The sequence below is a fragment of the Anolis carolinensis genome, chromosome 2, assembly GCF_035594765.1.
Source record: "Anolis carolinensis isolate JA03-04 chromosome 2, rAnoCar3.1.pri, whole genome shotgun sequence".
Lineage (NCBI taxonomy): Eukaryota > Metazoa > Chordata > Lepidosauria > Squamata > Dactyloidae > Anolis > Anolis carolinensis.
Genome location: NC_085842.1, coordinates 128,573,008 through 128,594,260, shown reverse-complemented (window position 1 = coordinate 128,594,260; position 21,253 = coordinate 128,573,008). Strand labels below are relative to the sequence as shown.

The 21,253-nt window shown below is 41.5% G+C and overlaps 1 protein-coding gene across 3 annotated transcripts in view; it reads right to left on the bottom strand.

The window, feature by feature from the left end:
- Nucleotides 1-12,988, bottom strand: part of tnpo2 (transportin 2) — a 34,004-nt gene extending 21,016 nt beyond the window's left edge. The window contains exons 1-7 of one of the 3 annotated variants that reach the window (XM_062970505.1): nucleotides 12,769-12,988; nucleotides 9,144-9,254; nucleotides 8,760-8,835; nucleotides 6,944-7,093; nucleotides 6,033-6,139; nucleotides 4,741-4,874; nucleotides 1,205-1,286 (exon numbers count right to left, since the gene is read on the bottom strand). In XM_062970505.1, coding sequence (XP_062826575.1) covers nucleotides 1,205-1,286; nucleotides 4,741-4,874; nucleotides 6,033-6,139; nucleotides 6,944-7,093; nucleotides 8,760-8,835; nucleotides 9,144-9,254; nucleotides 12,769-12,987 — 879 coding nt within the window. In that variant the 5' untranslated portion in view covers nucleotide 12,988. Of the gene's footprint in view, nucleotides 1-1,204; nucleotides 1,287-4,740; nucleotides 4,875-6,032; nucleotides 6,140-6,943; nucleotides 7,094-8,759; nucleotides 8,836-9,143; nucleotides 9,259-11,872; nucleotides 12,104-12,764 lie in introns of those variants that run through there. The other 2 variants (XM_062970506.1, XM_016996154.2) reach the window with 2 other exon arrangements.
- Nucleotides 12,989-21,253: the final 8,265 nt, after the last annotated feature.

The window sequence follows — 21,253 nt, the reverse complement described above, 5'->3', positions numbered from 1 at the left end:
AAAAAGTGCTGGAAAGAAAAAAAATGACTACTAATTAGTGGCACAGAGAACTCCTTCTCAACCTGCTAAGTATTGTATATTTTGGACAGCATAGGCGATAAAGTAAAGGTAAAGGTTTCCCCTGACATTAAGTCCAGTTGTGTCCAACTCTGGGGGTTGGTGCTCATCTCCATTTCTAAACCGAAGAGCCGGCATTATCCGTAGACACCTCCAAGGTCATGTGGCTGGCATGACTGCATTACCTTCCCGCCAGAGCAGTACCTATTGATCTACTCACATTTGCATGTTTTCAAACTGCTAGGTTGGAAGAAGCTGGGGCTAACAGCGGGCGCTCACTCCACTCCCTGGATTTGAACCTGCGACCTTTTGGTCCACAAGTTCAGCAGCTCAGCGCTTTAACACACTGTGCCACTGGGGGCCCCATCATACGCAATACTTCTTATAATTCCTGACTACTGATCATGCTGGCTGAGATCATAAGGAATTAGAAGTAAAAATGCCTGAAGACACCTGGTTTAGAAGTGGGGCGAAATCTCCATCTTTGGAGCTTTTAAACAGATTGCCATCTATTGAAAGTTCTTTGACTGTGTGTTCCTACAAGGCAGGGGATTGGACTGGATGGCCCTTGGGGTTTCTTCCAACTCTATGATTCTGAGACTGTTAACCTAACACACTGACTTTTAAAGTGTGGAATCCTGGAGTTTTCTTATGGACTGAACTATGATGATGTCACTCCACACAGAAATAAAACAGAAATCAAGCTTCCAAAACAAAAAAGAATGAACACCCAATTCATTTTTAAAATGTTTAAGTTTCCAGTGGTTCTCAACCTGCAGGTTCCCAGGTGTTTTGGCCTATAACACCAAGAATTCCCAGCCAGTTTATCAGCTGTTAGGATTTCTGGGAGTTGAAGGCCAAAACATCTGGGGATCCACAGGTTGAGAACCACTGTGTTAAACAGCATGTGGTCCTGCATCCTATTTAAAAGCTGAGCTGCCTCTCCTGGTAGTTTGTCAATGCAACTTATCCCTCCAAAAAGGCTCTGCAGAGGCTCAGAGAAACAAAGTCAGCCTTGGAAGTCACAGGTCTCCACTCTCTGCTACCTGAAAAGTGCAACATCTAACAACTGCACCTAAAACATATGCAGTCATAGATTGCAATGCCTTGGTTGTTGCAGGCAGCAAGTGGCACTTGAAATCCTCACCTCAATGAAAGTGTCTATGTTATCCATCAAGGCCTGGGCCCGTTCCATGATGAACTGGTTAACACAAGCAATAGCATGGGACCTAATGAAGAGAAAGGAAAGTTACTGTAATCTAGCTACTACAATAGTTATCCATCAATGTATTATGTTGGGTCAAACACAGCAACCTCGAGTTAGTCTGCACTGAAACCAGGCCAAACCTCACAGAACATACAGATTTTAAGTTGGCACTTACTTTTGACTCCACTATTATGGTCCCAGGCTGCAAAGCTCCCTCTCACTAGAAGTTAGGATCATGTTTCTGGTGACAGGCAAATACTTTACTATCCAGATAAGATGTGGGGCCATGAACTGGCTGTTTGCAATGGACGTTGCTGTATTGTTTTGTTAACCAATTTCTAAAATTAAAATTCAGTGCTGATTTAACACATAGGGTTTATTCAAATGTCTTTTAAGTTACTGTAAGTAACTTAAATTACTGTTTTTGTTATATTCCAGTTTCAAATACCTTGTGAGCTGCCTTGAATTCCATACTAGAAAAAACGATTGATATAAATAATAAATTTCCTTATCCAGCACCAGCATCTATTTGCTGAATGAAGTCACCTGTTTACAAACCTGACCCTTCATCCCACCGGAGTCCCACTGATGTCCCCAAACTTAGTTTCCTTGGAAGTATCATTCTGGCTCTAAAAACAGGTTAGCTTTATTAATTTGGGGTTGTAGATTAGTTCCAACACTCAAAGGGAGAGATGACAAACCTTTCAGCTACTATGTTGTCTGACCATTGAGTGCTTTCTCCTCTCTGGTTTCTTTTCCACACCATTAAAGAAACCATGGAATCAATCAGTGGGAAAAGCATCCATACTTACATGCCACAATAAACCACGGAACAAAACTATGTGCTTTGTCCAACTGCTCCCACTGTTTCAAGTGAGGTAATTGAATATATCCTACCCTGCTATTTATAACCAGTAAGCAATTGCTTCTGCAGTATCCTGGTTTACATTGAATTACAGCAGTCAATCACCATCTAATAACCCAGGAATTATGAGACAGTGAACAACTCTTGCACTCACAATATCCCTCTTTCCATCCTCATAGCAGAATACAATACTTCCAAAGTTTATTAAAACTCAGTTTCCCATTCAATTTGAGCATGGGAACTGTAATTTAATCTTCAGTTAAAAGATCTGGGTTTCATGTCTTTATTTATAAACAGAGATTAAGATTTCACTTCAGGGGCATATTATATGCTCTATAGCAGGTGTCCCCAAACTTTTTTAACAGGGGGCCAGTTCACGGTCCCTCAGACCGTTGGAGGGCCAGATTATAGTTTTTAAAAAAAACTATGAACAAATTCCTATGCACACTGCACATATCTTATTTTGAAGTAAAAAACAAAACAAAAAGGGAACAAATACAGCCTCAATGTTAATCATCATCATCATAATTGTCATCATAAAAATAATAGAGGGTGGGAAGAGACCCCTTGGGATATCTACTCCAACCCCCTTCTGCTTTTGTGCACCACACCATAATCAAAGCACCGCTGACAGATAGCCACTCAATGACAACAACAACAACATCATAATAAACATGGTTGGAAGAGACCCCTTGGGCCATATAGTCCAACCCCTTTCTCCCTTTGTGAACCAAAACATAAAGCACCCCTGACCAACAATGGCAATAATAATAATAATATTGTAATATTCAGGGTTGGAAGAGATTGCTAGCCCTCAAGAAAAATGAATCCATGACAGGGCTGCAAAGGAGGGAGTCTACGCGGCAAGATAAAACGGGAGGTCTCTACCTTTTGCCACAGGCATGTTGTTTTTACTCCTCCATCCCAGGGTGGGGGAGGAGGCGGAAAAGGAGCATGCAAGGCGAGCAAGAAGGCAGGAAAAGCGCGCACCTTTCCCTCCTCCCTCGCCCCGTGCAGGCCTTCGTCAGAGGCGGCAGCAGGAAAGATGCCTGCGGGGCGAGGGAGGAAAGGGGCATGCCTTTTTCTCGCCCCGTGTGTCCCTTCCTCGGCGGCAGCAGGAAAGGTGTGTGCAGGACGAGGAAAAGGCATGAGCCTTTCTCTCTTCTCTCACCCCGCGCGCACCTTTCCCGCTGCCTCCCTCAGCGGCGGCAGCGGGAAAGCTGCCCGCGAGGTGAGGGAGGAAAGGCACACGCCTTTCCCTTGCCCCGTGCGGCTCTTTCTCAGTGGAGGCAGCGGGAAAGGTGCGTGCAGGGCGAAGAAAAAGCGTGCACCTTTCTTTCCTCCCTCACCCCGCGCGCACCTTTCCCGCTGCCTCCCTCAGTGGTGGCAGTAGGAAAGCTGCCCGCGGGGTGAGGGCTGAAAGGCACATGCTTTTTCCTCGCCCCATGTGGCCCTTCCTCAGTGGTGGCAGCAGGAAAGCTGCCCATGGTGTGAGGGAGGAAAGCCGCACACCTTTTCCTTGCCCCATGTGGCTCTTCCTCGGCGGCAGCGGCCGGAAAGGTGCCCTTGAGGAGAGGTTGACAAGAAAGGCGTGCACCTTTTCCTCCTTCTCCACACCACACACACCTTTCTTGGCAGAGGAGGGAGCCACCACCCCGGGGGCCAGATAAATGGCTCCGATGGGCCGCATGTAGCCTGCGGGCCTTAGTTTGGGGACCCTGCACTATAGTCACCATCACACAGGAATAACTTCAAGACACACAAAAACAATTCTGGCTTCTTCAGAAGTATTTAACTATAGCTCCTATTACATGTAAACTAAAAATTATGGTTAATGGAGGCATCCTAATTACTTCGACTCTACATTTGAATAAACAAAGAAGAGGCATCATGCTCCCCATGCTACTACCCTGTTTCCCCGAAAGTAAGACATCCCCAAAAAATAAGACCTAGCAGAGGTTTTGCTGAATTGCTAAATATAAGGCCTCCCCCGAAAGTAAGACCTAGCAAAGTTTTTACTTGGAAGCATGCTCGACGCCCACCAAACAAAACACCAGAATATGCAGGATTGGTAAATGTACATACGAGTTGTACATGGAAATAATGGTAATAACAAGAAATTCTTGACAGGAGTCACAGTTTGTCTGGTTTGGTTATGTTGGTTTGTGATGAAAACTACTGTACAGTATATAATAAATGTTCATTTTTTTGTTCAACAATAAATGTGAATTCTTCATGGAAAAATAAGACATCCCCTGAAAATAAGACCTAGCACATTTTTGGGAGCAAAAAATAATATAAGACACTCTTATTTTCGGAGAAACACGGTAGTACATATTCTTTTTATATAATCCAGGCTATAGCCAACATGATCTTTGTTTCTGGTTATGTAGTAGTTTTACTTAGTTTAGATAAGTAGCTATTTCCTAAGTTGATTATTTACGTGTTGCTCACTTCTGATTTGATTAAATTGAATATACTTTGTCATAATTTTATTTCTAGTGCTCTTAGCTTTGATCCAAAATGGTGCACACTAAATGCAAAAAATTAACAACTAACCATGCTCAATTTGTGGAATAAAGATTAGAGATTAGCAAAGGCAGGTACATACCTAATCTTGGGGCTGCAGTGCTTGAAAAACTGAAGAAACTTTGGAATCATGACATTAAGGGGACGGTTGAGAGCATCGCTGTCCAGGAGCTCAGCAGAATCTTCACAGATCTTTTGTAAGGCACCAAAAGCCCCCTAGAGAAGATAACATTTGTTAATTATCATATATACGAAATTAGGTAAAAGGAAAAGAGTAGCTGAATTCCACTTGAAAACCTGCAATGATAACATGGCTCCAATATTCAGATCATCATGAGCTACATTCACTCTGTGCCAAAGGAAAGCCATTTAAGTGACAAGCTGGCAGTTTGAAAGAACGTGTTGTCCTCCTACTCAGCCAGATTTCCCACGCAGCAGACTGCGATGTGCCAACTAACTGCTTAAATAGCTAGGGATGCTGTAAGAGAAGTTGCAACAGGGCTGCTTTCAAAGAGAGTATTTGGGAGCAGTCTGGCATATTCCTGGAACAGCCTTACTTCCTATGCGAGAAATTTCAAGTGAAAAAACAGATAAAATCAGAGAGTCATCTTTGATCTCACATTTGGAAGGGGGTGGGCATAACACAAAACAGAATATACTGATAGCGTTTTAGGAAGAACGGAGGTAGACTGGCAAGTGTTTCTCGTGCTAAACAATGATAAAAAGATGGCTATATGCATATGTATTTTTATATCGTGAAAATGTAAAAAAATGAGGAGGGAGAAGACCAAAAACTGGATTTGTGTGCACAGGAACTCTGGTCAGTTCAGTTCAGTGACTCAGAGAAAAACTCCATGATACAGTATTTTTTAATTTTAACTGAATCTGTTGTATCTGATTCTGGTTCTTGAATCTCAAGAAAACTAAATCAGACCACAGAACAAACCAACTCATTTTCCACATATCCCATCATTCAATCTAACTCTAGCCAAGGTATAGATTTCTTATCTTTGAGTAGCACAGGGAAGAGTTAGCACCCATGTGGTGCTTGTTTGACTGTCTGTGCCCCTGTTCAGAAGATTTCACCTCACTTTCTGTCCCTGTGATCATTGGATTTTGAAATATTTGGCTTGTTGTGGAAACAAGTATTAGTGAGACACCTTTTCCCCATGATCACTCTTCCAGGAGTGAATTTCCCTTCCAAGGGGCAGATTTCTCTCACTTCCTGTTGTCTTATCCCCATTCTTAACTATGAGTCATTCGTAAGTTGGGTGTTTGCAACTTGGGTACTGCCTGTACCTTAAAATTTTAATATTTTAATCTTGTGCCTACTGTTATCTGACTGCTAACTGAACTCCGTTACCTCCTACTTACTTCACACGTGTTGTAGTCCTCAGAGTTCAGCAGGTTACAGAGCTGGGGCAAGAGCTCTGGCCACATCTGCAACTCTCCTTTGGAAGCAATGGTTGTTATGAGAATTCCTGCCAGAAGAACAAACAAGCTGTGTTCAGTACCAGACCACAATCCTATTTTAGCAACATCTCCTAACAGAACTGTTGGTCCCCAAAAGTTAAGAAATTTCAAAACCACAAATTCATTATGACACAAACCAAGTTTCTACTCATGTACTTCTAACTTGTCAATTCTCAACTCTATTGTGGAGCTAAGGTGACTTTTAATATAATTTGCAGTTATCTAACCAGAGGCATTCCTTTGATAATGGGAAAGTATCCTGCTTGCCCAACTTACCCCAATGTACTGGGGGCCTGTGTTGAGCTGCCAGACTTGTAAAACAAATTGAAACATAACAGGAGTAATTGTTATCTTACACCCAAGTTGTAGATTTGCTTTTCCAATTTGGGTAGTTTCAAGGATTAAGGGGGAAGTGAATCACTTCTTGGACTGCACAAATTAAGAGAATTACGTGTCTGAGAGATACCCCACCCTTACTGTGACCCATGCATGTCTAAGCTGATTCTCTCAGCTGCACAACTGATGTTAGTCTCACAAACCTGAAGAACCCAAACTGAAATTTAAACATGTAAATGTCACATAAACATTAAGAATTCAATTAACACCATGTATGGTTTCAAGTTTAAATAATAACATATTCTCTTATTTAAAATGTAAGCAGCTCCACAGTAGTGATTTTGAGAAGGCTATTTTATAACTCTCTTCCTGCAAATATTCATACAAGTAAACAAATAGTCTAATGAGTCTCAAGAATATTAATTCAGCTTTTGTAAAAGACAAATATGTTATTCCATATTTTCTCCAGTACTCACCTATGGTAGCTCTGATGAGGGAGGAAGAATCCCCTATATTGTTCAGACATTCTTGCTTAATGAATTCAGCAACAGGCTGAGGGAAACTCTGGTAATGAGCCTTCACATTATTCTTCAGGATCAGACCACTCAGAGATCGAGTTGGCTCATCTGTTTAAAGAAATTGTTTTGGAGCAAGATATTTCATGCAGTACACAATTTGATTTTGAGCACAGATACAATGAGGTTGGTTAATGAAATTGATATACTGGCAAATTCATCAATTCTTTTTTTTATACACTGTTACATCTCAGCATATAAAAACTGTGTATGAATACATACTAATGCTTCAGTTCTTTGCAAGTAGTTATTTCTTTTGATGACCCTCTTGCATTCAACTACACTTTGGAATAGCTTCTGGGTCATGATTCCAGAACACACTATTTAGGATGTATACTGGTATCCCACCCTTGCTAAAATGAACAACAATATAGTAGATGCTCCTAGAGGACCTGATCACACTCAATGTGGGGAAAAGGCCTTTTTAATATTGATATTTAATATTGTTTTAATATTTGTATATTTTAAGTTGTATTGTAATGCTTTTCATTGTGAGCCAGCTTGAGTCTCGGCAGGAAGAGAAAAAGTGGGATATAAATAAACATAATAATAATAAATGCCTCAAAAAATGATGAGAATGCCTCTACGTCCCCAAAAGGGGGTTTAGGATTTTTTCAGGTGAAACTGCAGTCCTTCCAAGGTCCCACAGACATATGTAGCCTTCAACAGTTTTTCACTTCTACTGTAACCTATACCAATACTAATTAACATTGCTTTTGCTTCCTCACAAAAAGGACTGCAGCCAGCAACAAGCAGAACTGTAATGAAGTTCCTATCTCAAAGAAGCCAAAAATTCAGAAAGCCCATCTCTGCCTGGGCTCCTTTTACTGGAGCAAATTCTGCAGAAATAAGCACAGAAATAAGAACAACTGCTATATAAGAACCAGGAATCATTACATAGATGATTATTTTGAAAGTGTATGTAATATAAACTTTCCAATTACACAAAACTTTTAGAAAGTAAATTAAAAGATCCTTTATTCTCAGTCACAAAATTCTACTACAATTAAGATCTGATTTTACTAGCCACTTTAGAACGAGGAAGTACTGTTTACCAAATCACAAAACATACAAAGAAGTGTAGGGATTCAAATTACTTCAATTCTTTGGACATGACTAAAACACAAAAAGTATCTAGATCTTTGGCCATCATAGTCACAAGACACCTTTATCTTCAGTATTCCTTAACTCTTTATTTTTATGTTTACAATGAGCTTGCTCTTGTCTGGAACCTTTCATTAGAATACTACCTCCCTGCCCTCAAAAAACTCAGCACATTAACCCTTGCACTGCTTCCTTGAACAAATTAGGCTAAACTACAATATAAAAGCAAAGATCACAAGAAACAGCTGACAAAAGCAACTACACATTTTGAGTACAGAGGGTACTATTTCCCATTTTTCTAACTACTGCAGGCTCCAGAATTCAATCCACTTTTTCACAGGAAAGAACAGCCTGGACCAGATCAAATAGCCAGTTCAGTCCTGAGGGGCTGGAAAGCCAATACAGTAAATCATGTCTGATCATTTCTGGATTAATCAGGAACCATCCATGCCACTAACTTCGGCCAAAAGGCTCTTAGAAATTCAGCTTTGGGGAAAACTTTAATTTGACCATAGATCTAGGGAATAATAAAATCTTGACAGTATACTCAGCACATATACATGTACACAGACATTTTTGTTAAAGTTTCTTGTGACATATTTAATAGCCATACCCTCAGATTTCAGTCGCGTCAAGACAAATATCAAATAGTTATTGAAATCAGGAAACTGGTTGAGCTGTTTCAGTTTCTGATTTATTAGTTAAGAAAACATTCTCAAAATTCATTGTTAAATTCCACATCTGCATAATAGTTTAGTTCAGACTACATACTTAGTTAAGAGACCTTAATGTTTTGAGTACTAAGGCATTGATTCTTGCTTCATCCCAAGAAATACAACTTCCTAGCTAATCTCTGAAGTATTTGTCTATCCCACTAATAATTTAATATCAATTGCTGTTTTCCCCTGTCATTTGTAGTTCCCTATAAATAGAAATTTGTTTTCTCGGACACCATCTGAAACAATGTCTATAAAAACCTTAATTATTTCAAGGATACATCTTGTACGATCCGCTGGGTTGCTGTATTTGGAGACTGAGAGTCTTTGAGTAACTGAAGTACTTGCTGGAGACCCTGCTCATCTGGCTGCCAATCCATGATGGAAACCACCTACCTGGAAAAGGTACAAGAGTGATCTAAAAAAAAAATACTGGAATCAAATGCACAGCCAACAGTAAACCCATTCCTTTCAGAATGCCACTTGTGTATTTCAGGCAATGTCAAACAAGAAAAAACTTCCACTACTTAACCCATATGCAATCAAAACTATTAACCCAGGAAACACTATTGTCTTGCTTCAACCTGGATAAGAAAAGGAATACAACAAATTAAAAGGAATTCAAATGCCACAAATATCAGGAGACTTTGGTATCAAGATCTAGAAAGATATTATGTTGATACAGAAATTAGCAATTAGCATTGCAGCACTGACTTGCCAAAAGCTAATTAGGGAGTTTCAGAGGTTGACATGTCTTTCCCATAAGCATAGAATATGTAAGCCTACATCTCTCTATATTTAAGCAGTAGGCCATACCATCAGGTTGTTGTGATTATTGCTCCTGATTATATCAGGTTTGCAGAAACTGGCTAGTAAAATTGCTTGTGTATGAGCAGGTATGCTTGCTACGATGCAGTTGTTAAACATGTATTGCATGCAATCCAGACATCTTCTTACAGGGCTGTGCATGTGTTGCATTTCCCAATCTCTAGATACTGTATGGATTTTATTTTTTATTTTAGAATATTTACATAATGAGGTATCTTGGAAATAGGACTCAAGTCTCAACATGAAATCCATTTTTGTTTCATATATATACACCTGGGCCCCCCAAACTCAGGCCCATGGGTGAGATGCGGCCCATCAAGGCCATTGACCTAGCCCCTACCCTAAACTTTAGACTTAGGGTCACCCTAAGTGTGAAACAACTTGAAGGCACAAAATAACAACTGGACTGTCTCATCAACCAAAAGCAGGCACGTGCTTCCCATTGAAATACTAAGTTTATATTGATTAAAATGGTTCATTTTAAATATTGTATTATTCTTTAATGGTTTTTTGGCATTATAAATAAGATATGTGCGGTGTGAATAGGAATAACTCATGTCTTTTTTAAACTATAGTCCAGCCCCCACAACCATCTGAGGGACAGTGAACCAGCCCTCAGCTTAACAAGCTTGAGGATCCCTGATATACATCTTAGTGTTTACATATATTTATGGTTTATTTTATGCTCTGGCATTGAATGTTTGCCGTATATATGTTGTGCTCTGCCCTGAGTCCCCTATGTGGTGAGAAGGGCGGAATATAAATGTTATAATAATAATAGACATTGACAAAATTACGATCTGCCAACTGCAAAAGGCCACCCTACTGGGATCTGCATGCATCATCCAAAATACATCACAGCCCTAGACACTTGGGAAGTGTTCGACTTGTGAGTTTGTGATACGAAATCCAGCATATCTATCTTGTTTGCTGTGTCATAAAATAAAATAATAATCTTATACTGGATATGCATAGCCTGGAGAAAAGGCAGCTGAGAAGGAAGCCTGATAGCCATGGTTAAATGTTTGAAAGAATGTCACATTGAGGAGGGAGCAAGTTTTGTTTTCTGCTATTCTGCACACAATGAAGCAATGGGTTCAAATAGCAGGAAAAAGTATTCCACCTAAACCAGTGGTTTTCAACCCGGGGGTCCCCCAGATGTTTTTGGCCTACAACTCCCAGAAATCCCAGCCAGTTCACCAGCTGTTAGGATTTCTGTGAGTTGAAGGCCAAAACATCTGGGGACCCCAGGTTGAGAACCACTGACCTAAACATTAGGAATAGCTGGGTTGCTGCGAGTTTTCCGGGCTGTATGGCCATGTTCTAGAAGCATTCTCTCCTGACGTTTCACTAACATGTAGGGCAGGCATCCTCAAAGGTCTTTTGGAAACTAGGCAAGTGGGGTTTATATCTCTGAGGAAAGTCCAGGTTGAGAGGAAGAACTATTGTCTGTTTGAGGCAAATATGAATGTTGCAACTAATCACCTTGATTAGCATTTAATGGCCTTGCAGATTCAAAGCCTGGCTGCTTCCTGCCTGAGGGAATCCTTTGTTGGGAGGAGTTAGCTGGCCTTAATCGTTTCCTGTCTGGAATTCCACTGTTTTCAGAATCTTGTTTTTTATTTACTGTCCTGATTTTAGGGTTTTTTAAATGTTATGTTTTATTATACCACAGTAATTTTATATATTATATTTATAATTTTTAAAATACTGGTAGCCAGATTTTGTTCACAGGAAGCGCTGTTCAGCAGTGAATTGTGCTGCTGTTGTGGAGTGTGGTAGAGCCTCTTTCCTGGACATTTATAAGCAGAAGCTGTATGGCCATCTGATTGGGTGTCCTGCATAGCACAGGGTTGGACTGGATGGCTCTTGTAGTCTCTTCCAACTTTGATTCTATACACATAGCCTCAAGGTAACTATGTACAATAATTTTGTGCACAAAACAATTTCATTGAGCCATCAGAAAATAAAGGTGTCTCTTTTTCAGTCACCCACATGCACAGGGATAAGGGATTCGCAGCTCATGTCAAGAAAGGGCCATTCTAGTAAGGTAAATCACTGTTTCTTAAACAGTGGATCCTAACAACAAATGGGGTCCCTTTGCTCAATGTTGGGGTCATGAATGGAAAAGAGATTCCACCTGAACATTAGGAAGAACTTCCTAACTGTGAGTGCTGTTTACCAGTGGAACTCTCTGCCCCGGGGTGTGATAGAGGCTCCTTCTTTGGAGGTTTTTAAGCAGAGGCTGGATTCAGCAGAGGCTGGATGGACATCTGTTGAGGGTGCTTAGAATGCGATTCTCCTGCTTCTTGGCAGAGCGTTGGACTGAATGGCCCACAATGTCTCTTCCAACTCTAGGATTCCGTGATTCCATGGAAAATTTGGTAACAGCAAAAGGTTTCTGAACGCCAACCATTTCCATAAATCTTTTAGCAACAAGATGCAATGTTTACAGTGGACTCTGCAGAAGATGCTTCAGCTGTACTTCACAAAAAGAGAAAATCAGGCTGGTTCATTTTCAGCAAATGTCTGATTTCTCTACCTATGTAATGTACCTATATAAACTAGGGCCAGGTAAAAATGGGCGGGAAGGGATCGCTAGTGAATGAAAAGTTTGGGTAGGCAGCTCTGTCCTAAGCGATGGGCCCAAGCCTGGGCGGCGCACGTGCTCAGCCCGAGGCCCCGTCCCTCGGACCATTTCCGCCGCTTCTCCACGGGGCCCAGGAGGCACGTGACAGGCCCTCGGGCGAACAAGGGCCTCCCGGGACAAAGGCGGGAGGGCCTCCGAGGGCCGGGCGCTTCGGGTGGGGCGGCAAAAACAACAGAACCCTCCCCATTGTTTGGAAGGCAGGGGTCGAAGCAGGCGGCTCTTGGTGCGTGACTAAGGCGCGCGTGTAGCGCCGGCTAAGCTCCCTCCGCGCCGCGTGGGCCCCTTTGTGTGCGGCGCCGCCGGTGGGGCCTCCTTCTCTTTCTCCCCCGCCCTCAGGCCCCGCCCGCCTCCTCCTGCACGGGCCCGGCTCTACTGAGGCCGCGGCCTTGAGACCTCTTCCTCCTCGGCCTTCCCGTCCCCGTACTTGCCCGCTCGCTCGCTCGCTCCCGGCGCGCCCAGGCCCAGGCCGCGGCGTCGGCTCCGGAGGCGGAAAGGGGGCGGCGAGCTGGAGGAGAACGCGACACGCGGGCGATGAGCCGGGCCGGCCGCCGTCCCTGCCGCTCACGTGACCGGTAAAAAGGAAGAGGAGCGGGAGGAGCCAAGCCGCTTGCGCACGTCGAGGTACCACGGCCGGCCAAGTGCGTCATGTGCCCCAGAGAGAAGGAAAGCGCGGTAGCCACGCCTCCCTCTACCCCATTGGCCCGCGTCAGCAGCGCGCGAAGGCTCCCGGCTGACGTCACCGCAGGAGCCGCACCCGCTGCGATTGGCCCTGAGGACAAGCCACGGGGGCCGCGGGGTGGAATCACGCCTCTACGCCGCCTTTGGGACGCAGTTTACCTTCCGGGGCAGGCTGCTTCCGCCTGTGGAGCCCTGCTGCGGAAAGCGAAGGCGAGAGATACAGACTGGCGCCCCAGGGCTGAGCTTCCCGAACATTTCATGTTGGTGACACTTCATAGACATGCATTCTATCAATCTGGCTACCAGTATTAAAAAACCTCTAAAATCAAGACAGTAAATAAAGAACAACGCTGAGAAGACGGGAATTCCAGACAATAATCAGGGCCAGTAAACACCTCCCAACAAAGGATCCCCCAGGCAGGAAGCAGCCAGGCCTTGAAACTGCCAGGCTTTTCAATGCTAACCTAGCTGGCCAATTGCAACATTCACACTTGCCTCAGACAGACAAGAGTTCTTTCTTTCATCCTGAGCATTCCACACATATATGAGCCCACTTGCCTAGTTCTCAACACCTCACAACCTGAGGATGCCTGCTATGTGGGCGAAACGTCAGAGAATGCTTCTGGAACATGGCCATACACCCTGGAAAACTCACCACAACCCAAGTAGGCATTATTTTGTGACACAGTCATTCAGTTGTACTAACAAACCAGAGGTTCAACCAACCCTTTATAAAATATATTAATACACTAGCTGTGCCCGGCCACGCGTTGCTGTGGCGAAGTATGGTGGTATGGGAAATAAAAGTATTGAGGAATTGGTGGTAGTTAAGGTAAAGGGTAAAGGTGTAGAGTCCAGATAATTCAGTGCAGAGCAGATAATATAAGATTATAAATGGGTTATATAGCTGTGTGGAAGGGCCTTGGGTCTACACTGCCATATAATCCAGTTAAAATCTGATAATTTTTATTTTATAGGCAGTGTGGAAGTGCCTAAGTGAGGCCTAACTCTGCCTGTCCCCTGGGTGAGGAGACCAAGTGGGCGGAGCTTAGCCTTCTAACTGGCAGCAATTGGATAAAAACAATTATTCCTCTCCCTCTAATTAGGACTTTATTTTTCTTTTCTTTTTGTTGTATCAACCTAGAGGCGTGGATGGTGGGTTGTGTTGTCAATTTTCAAGGTTGTGGGGTGTTTAGTTTTGTTGTTTTGGCGGTCGCCAGGATTCCATCACTCTTTTATATATATAGATACATAATTTATAGAAAAGACATGAATAAGGGACACAACATATTCCATTAAAACCTTTCTTTTATATTTTTACAAACATATGATTTATTGCTTATTTCTCATACTGTGTTTCCCCAAAAATAAGACAGTGTCTTATATTAATTTTTGCTTCCAAAGATGCGCTAGGTCTTATTTCCAGGGGATGTCTTATTTTTCCATGAAGAAGAATTCACATTTGTTGAACAAAAAAATGAACATTTATTATATACTGTACTAGCTGTGCCTGGCCACACGTTGCTGTGGCGAAGTATGGTGGTATGGGAAATAAAGTATTGAGGAATTGGAGGTAGTTAAGGTAAAGGGTAAAGGTTTTCCCCTGATATTAAGTGCAGTCATGTCTGACTCTGGGGGTTGGTGCTCATCTCCATTTCTAAGCTGAAGAGTTGTCCGTAGACTCCTCCAAGGTCATGTGAGATGACTGCATGGAGCGGCGTTACCTTCCCGCCAAAGCAGTACCTATTGATGCACTCACATTTGCATGTTTTTGAACTTCTGGGTTGGCAGAAGCTGGGGCTAACAGTGGGGGCTCTCTCCGCTCCCCCAATTCAAACCTGCGGCCTTTCGGTCCAGAAGTTCAGCAGCTCAGTGCTTTAACACGCTGCGCCATTAGGGGATATTATTTCCTAAAGGTTGTGAATATACAATATTTCTGATTGGTTTTTTTTGTCTGTTGGAGGCAAGTATGAATGCTGCAATTAGGAAAAATGATTAGGATGTAATGGCCTTGCAGCTTTAAAGCCTGGCTGTTTCCTCCCTGAGTGAATTTTTTGTTGGGAGGTGTTAGCTGGCCCTGATTGTTTCCTGTCTGGAATTCCCTTGTTTTCAGAGTGGTGTTGTTTGCGATATTTTATGTGCTTCTACTGTCTGTGGCCCTGAGAAAACAGAGGATTTGCCAGACTTTGATGATGGGAATACTTTGTTGGGAGGTGTTAGCTGGCCCTGATTGTTTCCTGTGTGGAATTCCCATTTTCAGAGTGTTGTTCTTTATTTAGTGTTCTGATTTTAGAGATTGTATTGTTCTGTTTTATCATACCACATTAATTTTTATATATTCTGATTTTAGTATTTTTGAATACTTGGAGCCAGATTGTATTCATTTTCATGGTTGACGGCAACACAATAATAATAATAATAGTAATGATAGTAATAATAATGACTTTGGTAATACACAGTGCTTCACTCCCTTCTCAGCTTCCTTTCTGGAAGAATCCTTTCTTGGGAGGTGTTAGCTGGCCCTGATTGTTTCCTTTGTGGAATTTCCAATTTCCCTGCTTTTAGACTGTTGGTCTTTATTTACTGTCCTGGTTTTAGAGATTATATTGTTCTGCATTATTCTATCCCAGTAATTATTTCATATTAAAGTAGAATCTCACTTATCCAACATTCGCTTATACAATGTTCTGGATTATCCAAAGCAGTCTGCCTTTTCATAATCAATGTTTTTGTAGTCAGTGTTTTAAATTCATTGTGATATTTTAGTGGTAAATTTGTAAATACAGTACAGTAGAGTCTCACTTATCCAACATAAACGGGCTGGCAGAATGTTGGATAAACGAATATGTTGGATAATAAGGAGGCATTAAGGAAAAGCCTATTAAACATCAAATTAGGTTATGATTTTACAAATGAAGCACCAAAACATCATGTTAGACAACAAATTTGGCAGAAGAATTAGTCCAATACGCAGTAATGCTATGTAGTAATTACTGTATTTATGAATTTAGCACCAAAATATCATGATATATTGAAAACACTAGCTGTGCCCGGCCACGCGTTGCTGTGGCCTTGTCTGGTGGTGTTGGTGAGAAATTTGAGTTAGTGGTGGTATTGAATGTCTGTTGTATGGTTGTCTTTATGTTTAGTATGTACAGTAGAGTCAGGCCTCTCTGAGTATAGAGCTATCTTCTTTCTATGTGAAAAAGATAAGCAAACACTCTAAAGGTTCCAAACATAAAAAGAGATGTGACATGTAAAGGCCACAGAAATAGTCAGGCCTCTCTGAGTATACAGCTATCTTCTTTCTATGTGAAAAAGATAAGCAAACACTCTAAAGGTTCCAAACATAAAAAGAGATGTGACATGTAAGGGCCACAGAAATAGTCAGGCCTCTGTGAGTATACAGCTATCTTCTTTCTATGTGAAAAAGATAAGCAAACACTCTAAAGGTTCCAAACATAAAAAGAGATGTGACATGTAAGGGCCACAGAAATAGTCAGGCCTCTGTGAGTATACAGCTATCTTCTTTCTATGTGAAAAAGATAAGCAAACACTCTAAAGGTTCCAAACATAAAAAGAGATGTGACATGTAAGGGCCACAGAAATAGTCAGGCCTCTGTGAGTATACAGCTATCTTCTTTCTATGTGAAAAAGATAAGCAAACACTCTAAAGGTTCCAAACATAAAAAGAGATGTGACATGTAAGGGCCACAGAAATAGTCAGCCTCTGCAAACCTTAGGATTGTATGATGATGTTTTTATTATTATTATTATTGAGAGGCTGGGTGGCCATCTGTTGGGAGTGCTTGGATTGTGTCCTGCATGGCAGATCATGGGAGGTGTTCGCTGGCCCTGATTGTTTAGTGTCTGGCATTTCCATGTTTTAAGAGTGTTGTTTTTTATTTGGTGTTGTGATTTTAAGCTTGTTAAAATATTAGGAGAAAGATTGTGTTGATTGTCATGGTTCATAGCATATATTTAAAATATAGAGTATTGAAATGGGTTGGATATTGTAGAAGGTTGGAGTGGAGATAAGTGATTCGGATGATGGGCGGGCGCTAGGACCCAGGGGACAGCTTTTTCCCATTGCCTGCCTTCCCTGTTGCCGGCCGGCCATTATACTTTCTGTTTCCCTCCCGGGCATGGCTCCCGATGGTGCGTTGTGGGTTCTCCCCATGTGGAGGTGTGTGAAGTGATTTTGTGTTGTTTCAACCTTAAGGCGTGGATGATGGGTTGTGTTGTCCAATGTCGAGGTTGGGGGGCCCGTAGTTTAGTTGCTTTGCTCGGTGCCACGATTCCATCACTCTTTTATATATATAGATTGACTACAAAAATGTGTTGGATAATCCAGAATGTTGGATAAGCAAGTATTGGATAAGTGAGACTCTACTGTAATTACTACATAGCATTACTGCACATGGAACTACCTTTTCTGTCAAATTTGTTGTATAATATGATGTTTTGGTGCTTAATTTGTATAACGATTACCTAATTTGATGTTTAATCGGCTTTTCCTGAATCCCTTCTTATTATCCAACATATTCACTTATCCTGCCAGCCTGTTTATGTTGGATAAGTGAGACTCTACTGTATATTGATAATCTTATATTATCTGCTTAGAACTGGATTATATGAGGCCCCTTCTTCACAACTGTATAAAATGCACACTGAAGTAGATTATATGGTAGTGTGGAGTCAAGATAATCCAGGGCAAAGCAGATAATATAAGATTATAAATGGGTTATATAGCTGTGTGGAAGAGCCTTGAGTCTACACTGCCATATAATCCAGTGCAAATTAGATAATCTGTGGAAGAAGCCTAAGTGAGGCCTCAATCTGCCTGTCCTCTAACTGAACCCTGGCTGTCCCTTGGATGAGTTGGTTGCTAGGAGACCAAGTGGGCAGAGATTAGCCCTCTAAACTGGCAGCAATTGGATAAAAAGAATTATTGCTCTCCCTCTAATTAGGACTTTATTTTTCTTTTCTTTTTGTTGTATCAACCTAGAGGCGTGGATGATGGGTTGTGTTGTCAAATTTCGAGGTTGGGGGGCCTGTAGTTTTGTTGTTTTGTGGGTCACCGTGATGCCATCACTCATTTATATATATAGATAGTAGTTGTCATTACAAATCAGCATAACAAGACAAACTGTGAACCCTATCAAGAATTTCTTGTTACTACCATTATTTTCATGTACAACAATCTATGGTACGTCCCTATCCTGCATGCTCTGGTGTTCATTTTGGCAGGCCTGCTTCCAAATATAAACTTTGCTAGGTCTTACTTTCGGGGGAGGCCTTATATTTAGCAATTCAGCAAAACCTCTACTAGGTTTTATTTTCAGGGGATGTCTTATTTTCAGGGAAACAGGGTAGACGTGTTGCAGCTGACAGTAATGTATCGCGACACACAATTTGGAAAGCTCTGCCCTGGGAAACATGCTATGTTCAGGGACCCATCCCAAACGTGTGGATGTAAGGTCCAAATAGACCTCAAATCCACAAGATTATAAAATAAAGACAATAACAAACTTTAGATCTTAAAGGTGTTGTTTTTCCTTTTTAGAAAAACATGGTTCTGATTCAACATGAACAGATTAGATAGCTTTTGATGTTAAATATTCACAGGGCTCCGTTTGGCTCTCACTCCTGAAACAACCGTGAGAAGCTCGGTTGCTGTGAGTCTTTTGGACTGTATTGTCATGTTCTAGAAGTTTTCTCTTCTGACGTTTCGCCCACATCTGTGGCCGGCATCTTCAGAGGTTGGCAGGCAGCCTCTGAGGATGCCTGCCACATATGGGCGAAATGTCAGGAGAGAAAACTTCTGGAACATGACCATACAGCCCGAAAGACTCTGCAACCCAGTGATTCCGGCCATGAAAGCCAGTTGTGAGATTTGGCAGCAGCTGTACAGATTTGCCCCCTTCAGGACACCTTGTTTGAAGGATCATGCTTCTGCAAAACTGGACATTTTGCTGTGGGAACTCCATCCCCTTAGCCAGTTGCAGGCAGTGGTCTACCTACATACATGCATAAATGAAATTCTGGATGGCCATCTGTCAGGAGTTCTTTAATGGTGTGTTCCTGCATGGCAGAGGATTGAACTGGATGGCAGCTAAACGAGGTGTCGGAATTTAAAACACAATTTAAGACCCATCTCTTCCTACCCAGGCCTACCCAGTTAACTTTCAATCATAAGTTTTGATTTGCATTGTTACAACTATATGTTATTTCTGTAGCTGTGTTTGGTATAATAATAATAATAATAATAATAATAATAATAATAATAATAATAATAATAATAATAATAGTAATAATAATAAACCAGTGCAGGTGGTCCCAGTGGTGATGGGCACACTGGGTGCCGTGCCAAAAGATCTCAGCCGGCATTTGGAAACAATAGACATTGACAAAATTACGATCTGCCAGCTGCAAAAGGCCACCTTACTGGGATCTGCACGCATCATCCGAAAATACATCACACAGTCCTAGACACTTGGGAAGTGTTCGACTTGTGATTTTGTGAAACGAAATCCAGCATATCTATCTTGTTTGCTGTGTCATACAACGTCGTTGTGTCAATAATAATAATAATAATAATAATAATTTTTATACCCCGCCCCATCTCCCCGAAGGGACTCGGGGCGGCTTACATGGGGCCAGGCCCAGACATCAGACAATATAAAAACATAGCAATAAAACAAGTCAATTGAAATAAAACAAATCATAAAACAAATAAGGTCACATGCAATAAATATAATGATAATATAAATATACCGTATATACTTGAGTATAAGTCAACCCAAATATAAGCCGAGGCACCTAATTTTACCACAAAAAACTGGGAAAACTGAGTATAAGCCAAGGGTGGGAAATGCAGTGGCTACTGATAAATTTCAAATAAAAATAGATACTAATAAAATTACGTTAATTGAGGCATCAGTGGGTTAAATGTTTTGAATATTTACCATATTTCAAAGAAAAACAGTAAACTAAATCTATAAGTGGAAAAATAGGGTCAACAAAAACAATGTGGTATCAACAATCTATATATATAAAATGATAAAGTTGTTTGCGCAGTGACTATAACAACAAAACTAAACATCCCAGAAATACGAAATTTGGCAACACAATGCAAAAGGCTTGCCTCCAGGTTACAACAACACAACCACACCACAAAACCACAATCCAGACCCACAAAACTCACAACAACGCATCATGTGATAACAACACAACTAAACGCCCCAGAAATACAAAACTTGGCAACACAATGCAAAAGCCTTGCCTCCCAGTTGTAACAACACAACCACACCACAAAACCACACAGGACCCACAAAACTCACAACAACGCATTGTGACTATAACAACACAACTAAACGCCCCAGAAATACGAAACTTGGCAACACAACACAAAAGCATTCCCTCCTGATTGTAACAACACAACCACACCACAAAACCACAATCCGGACCCACAAAACTCACAACAATGCATCGTGACTATAACAACACAACTTAACGCCCCAGAAATACAAAACTTGGCATACAACTAAACGCCCCAGAAATACAAAACTTGGCAACACAACACAAAAGCCTTGCCTCTCAGTTGTAACAACACAACCACACCACAAAACCACAATCTGGACCCACAAAACTCACAACAACGCATTGTGACTATAACAAATACAAAATCTGACAACACAACTCATCCACCTCCCCGATCCCTACATTCACACTTGGCCTCCAAAAAAACAATTACAATAATAACAATTACAACAACAACAACAATAAGAATCAACACCATCACAGGCAAGAAGCAGCCAGGCACTGAGGCTGAGAGGCCAGTCAGTGCTACACTGGGCCTCCAAAAAACAATACAGTAGCATCTAACTTATCCAACCTTCATGACCACTACAACAACAATAATAATAAACACCAACACAGGCAAAACAAAAAAAAAGACTATTGTACCACAATAAAAATATAAACCGCACTCAGCAGAATCAGACATTACAATTAACAACAAACCAAAGACAACAGGGATCTCAAGCAATTATCAATCAACACAAAAATTGAAGAAGGTAACAGACTTCAAATACTACTACTAATGTGAGTATAAAGAAGGTGGAGGTCACAGCATAAATACAACCTAATGTAGACTGACCAACACCACCAGACTAAGCCACAGCAACGCGTGGCCGGGCACAGCTAGTAACTTTATAATCATCATCATCATCA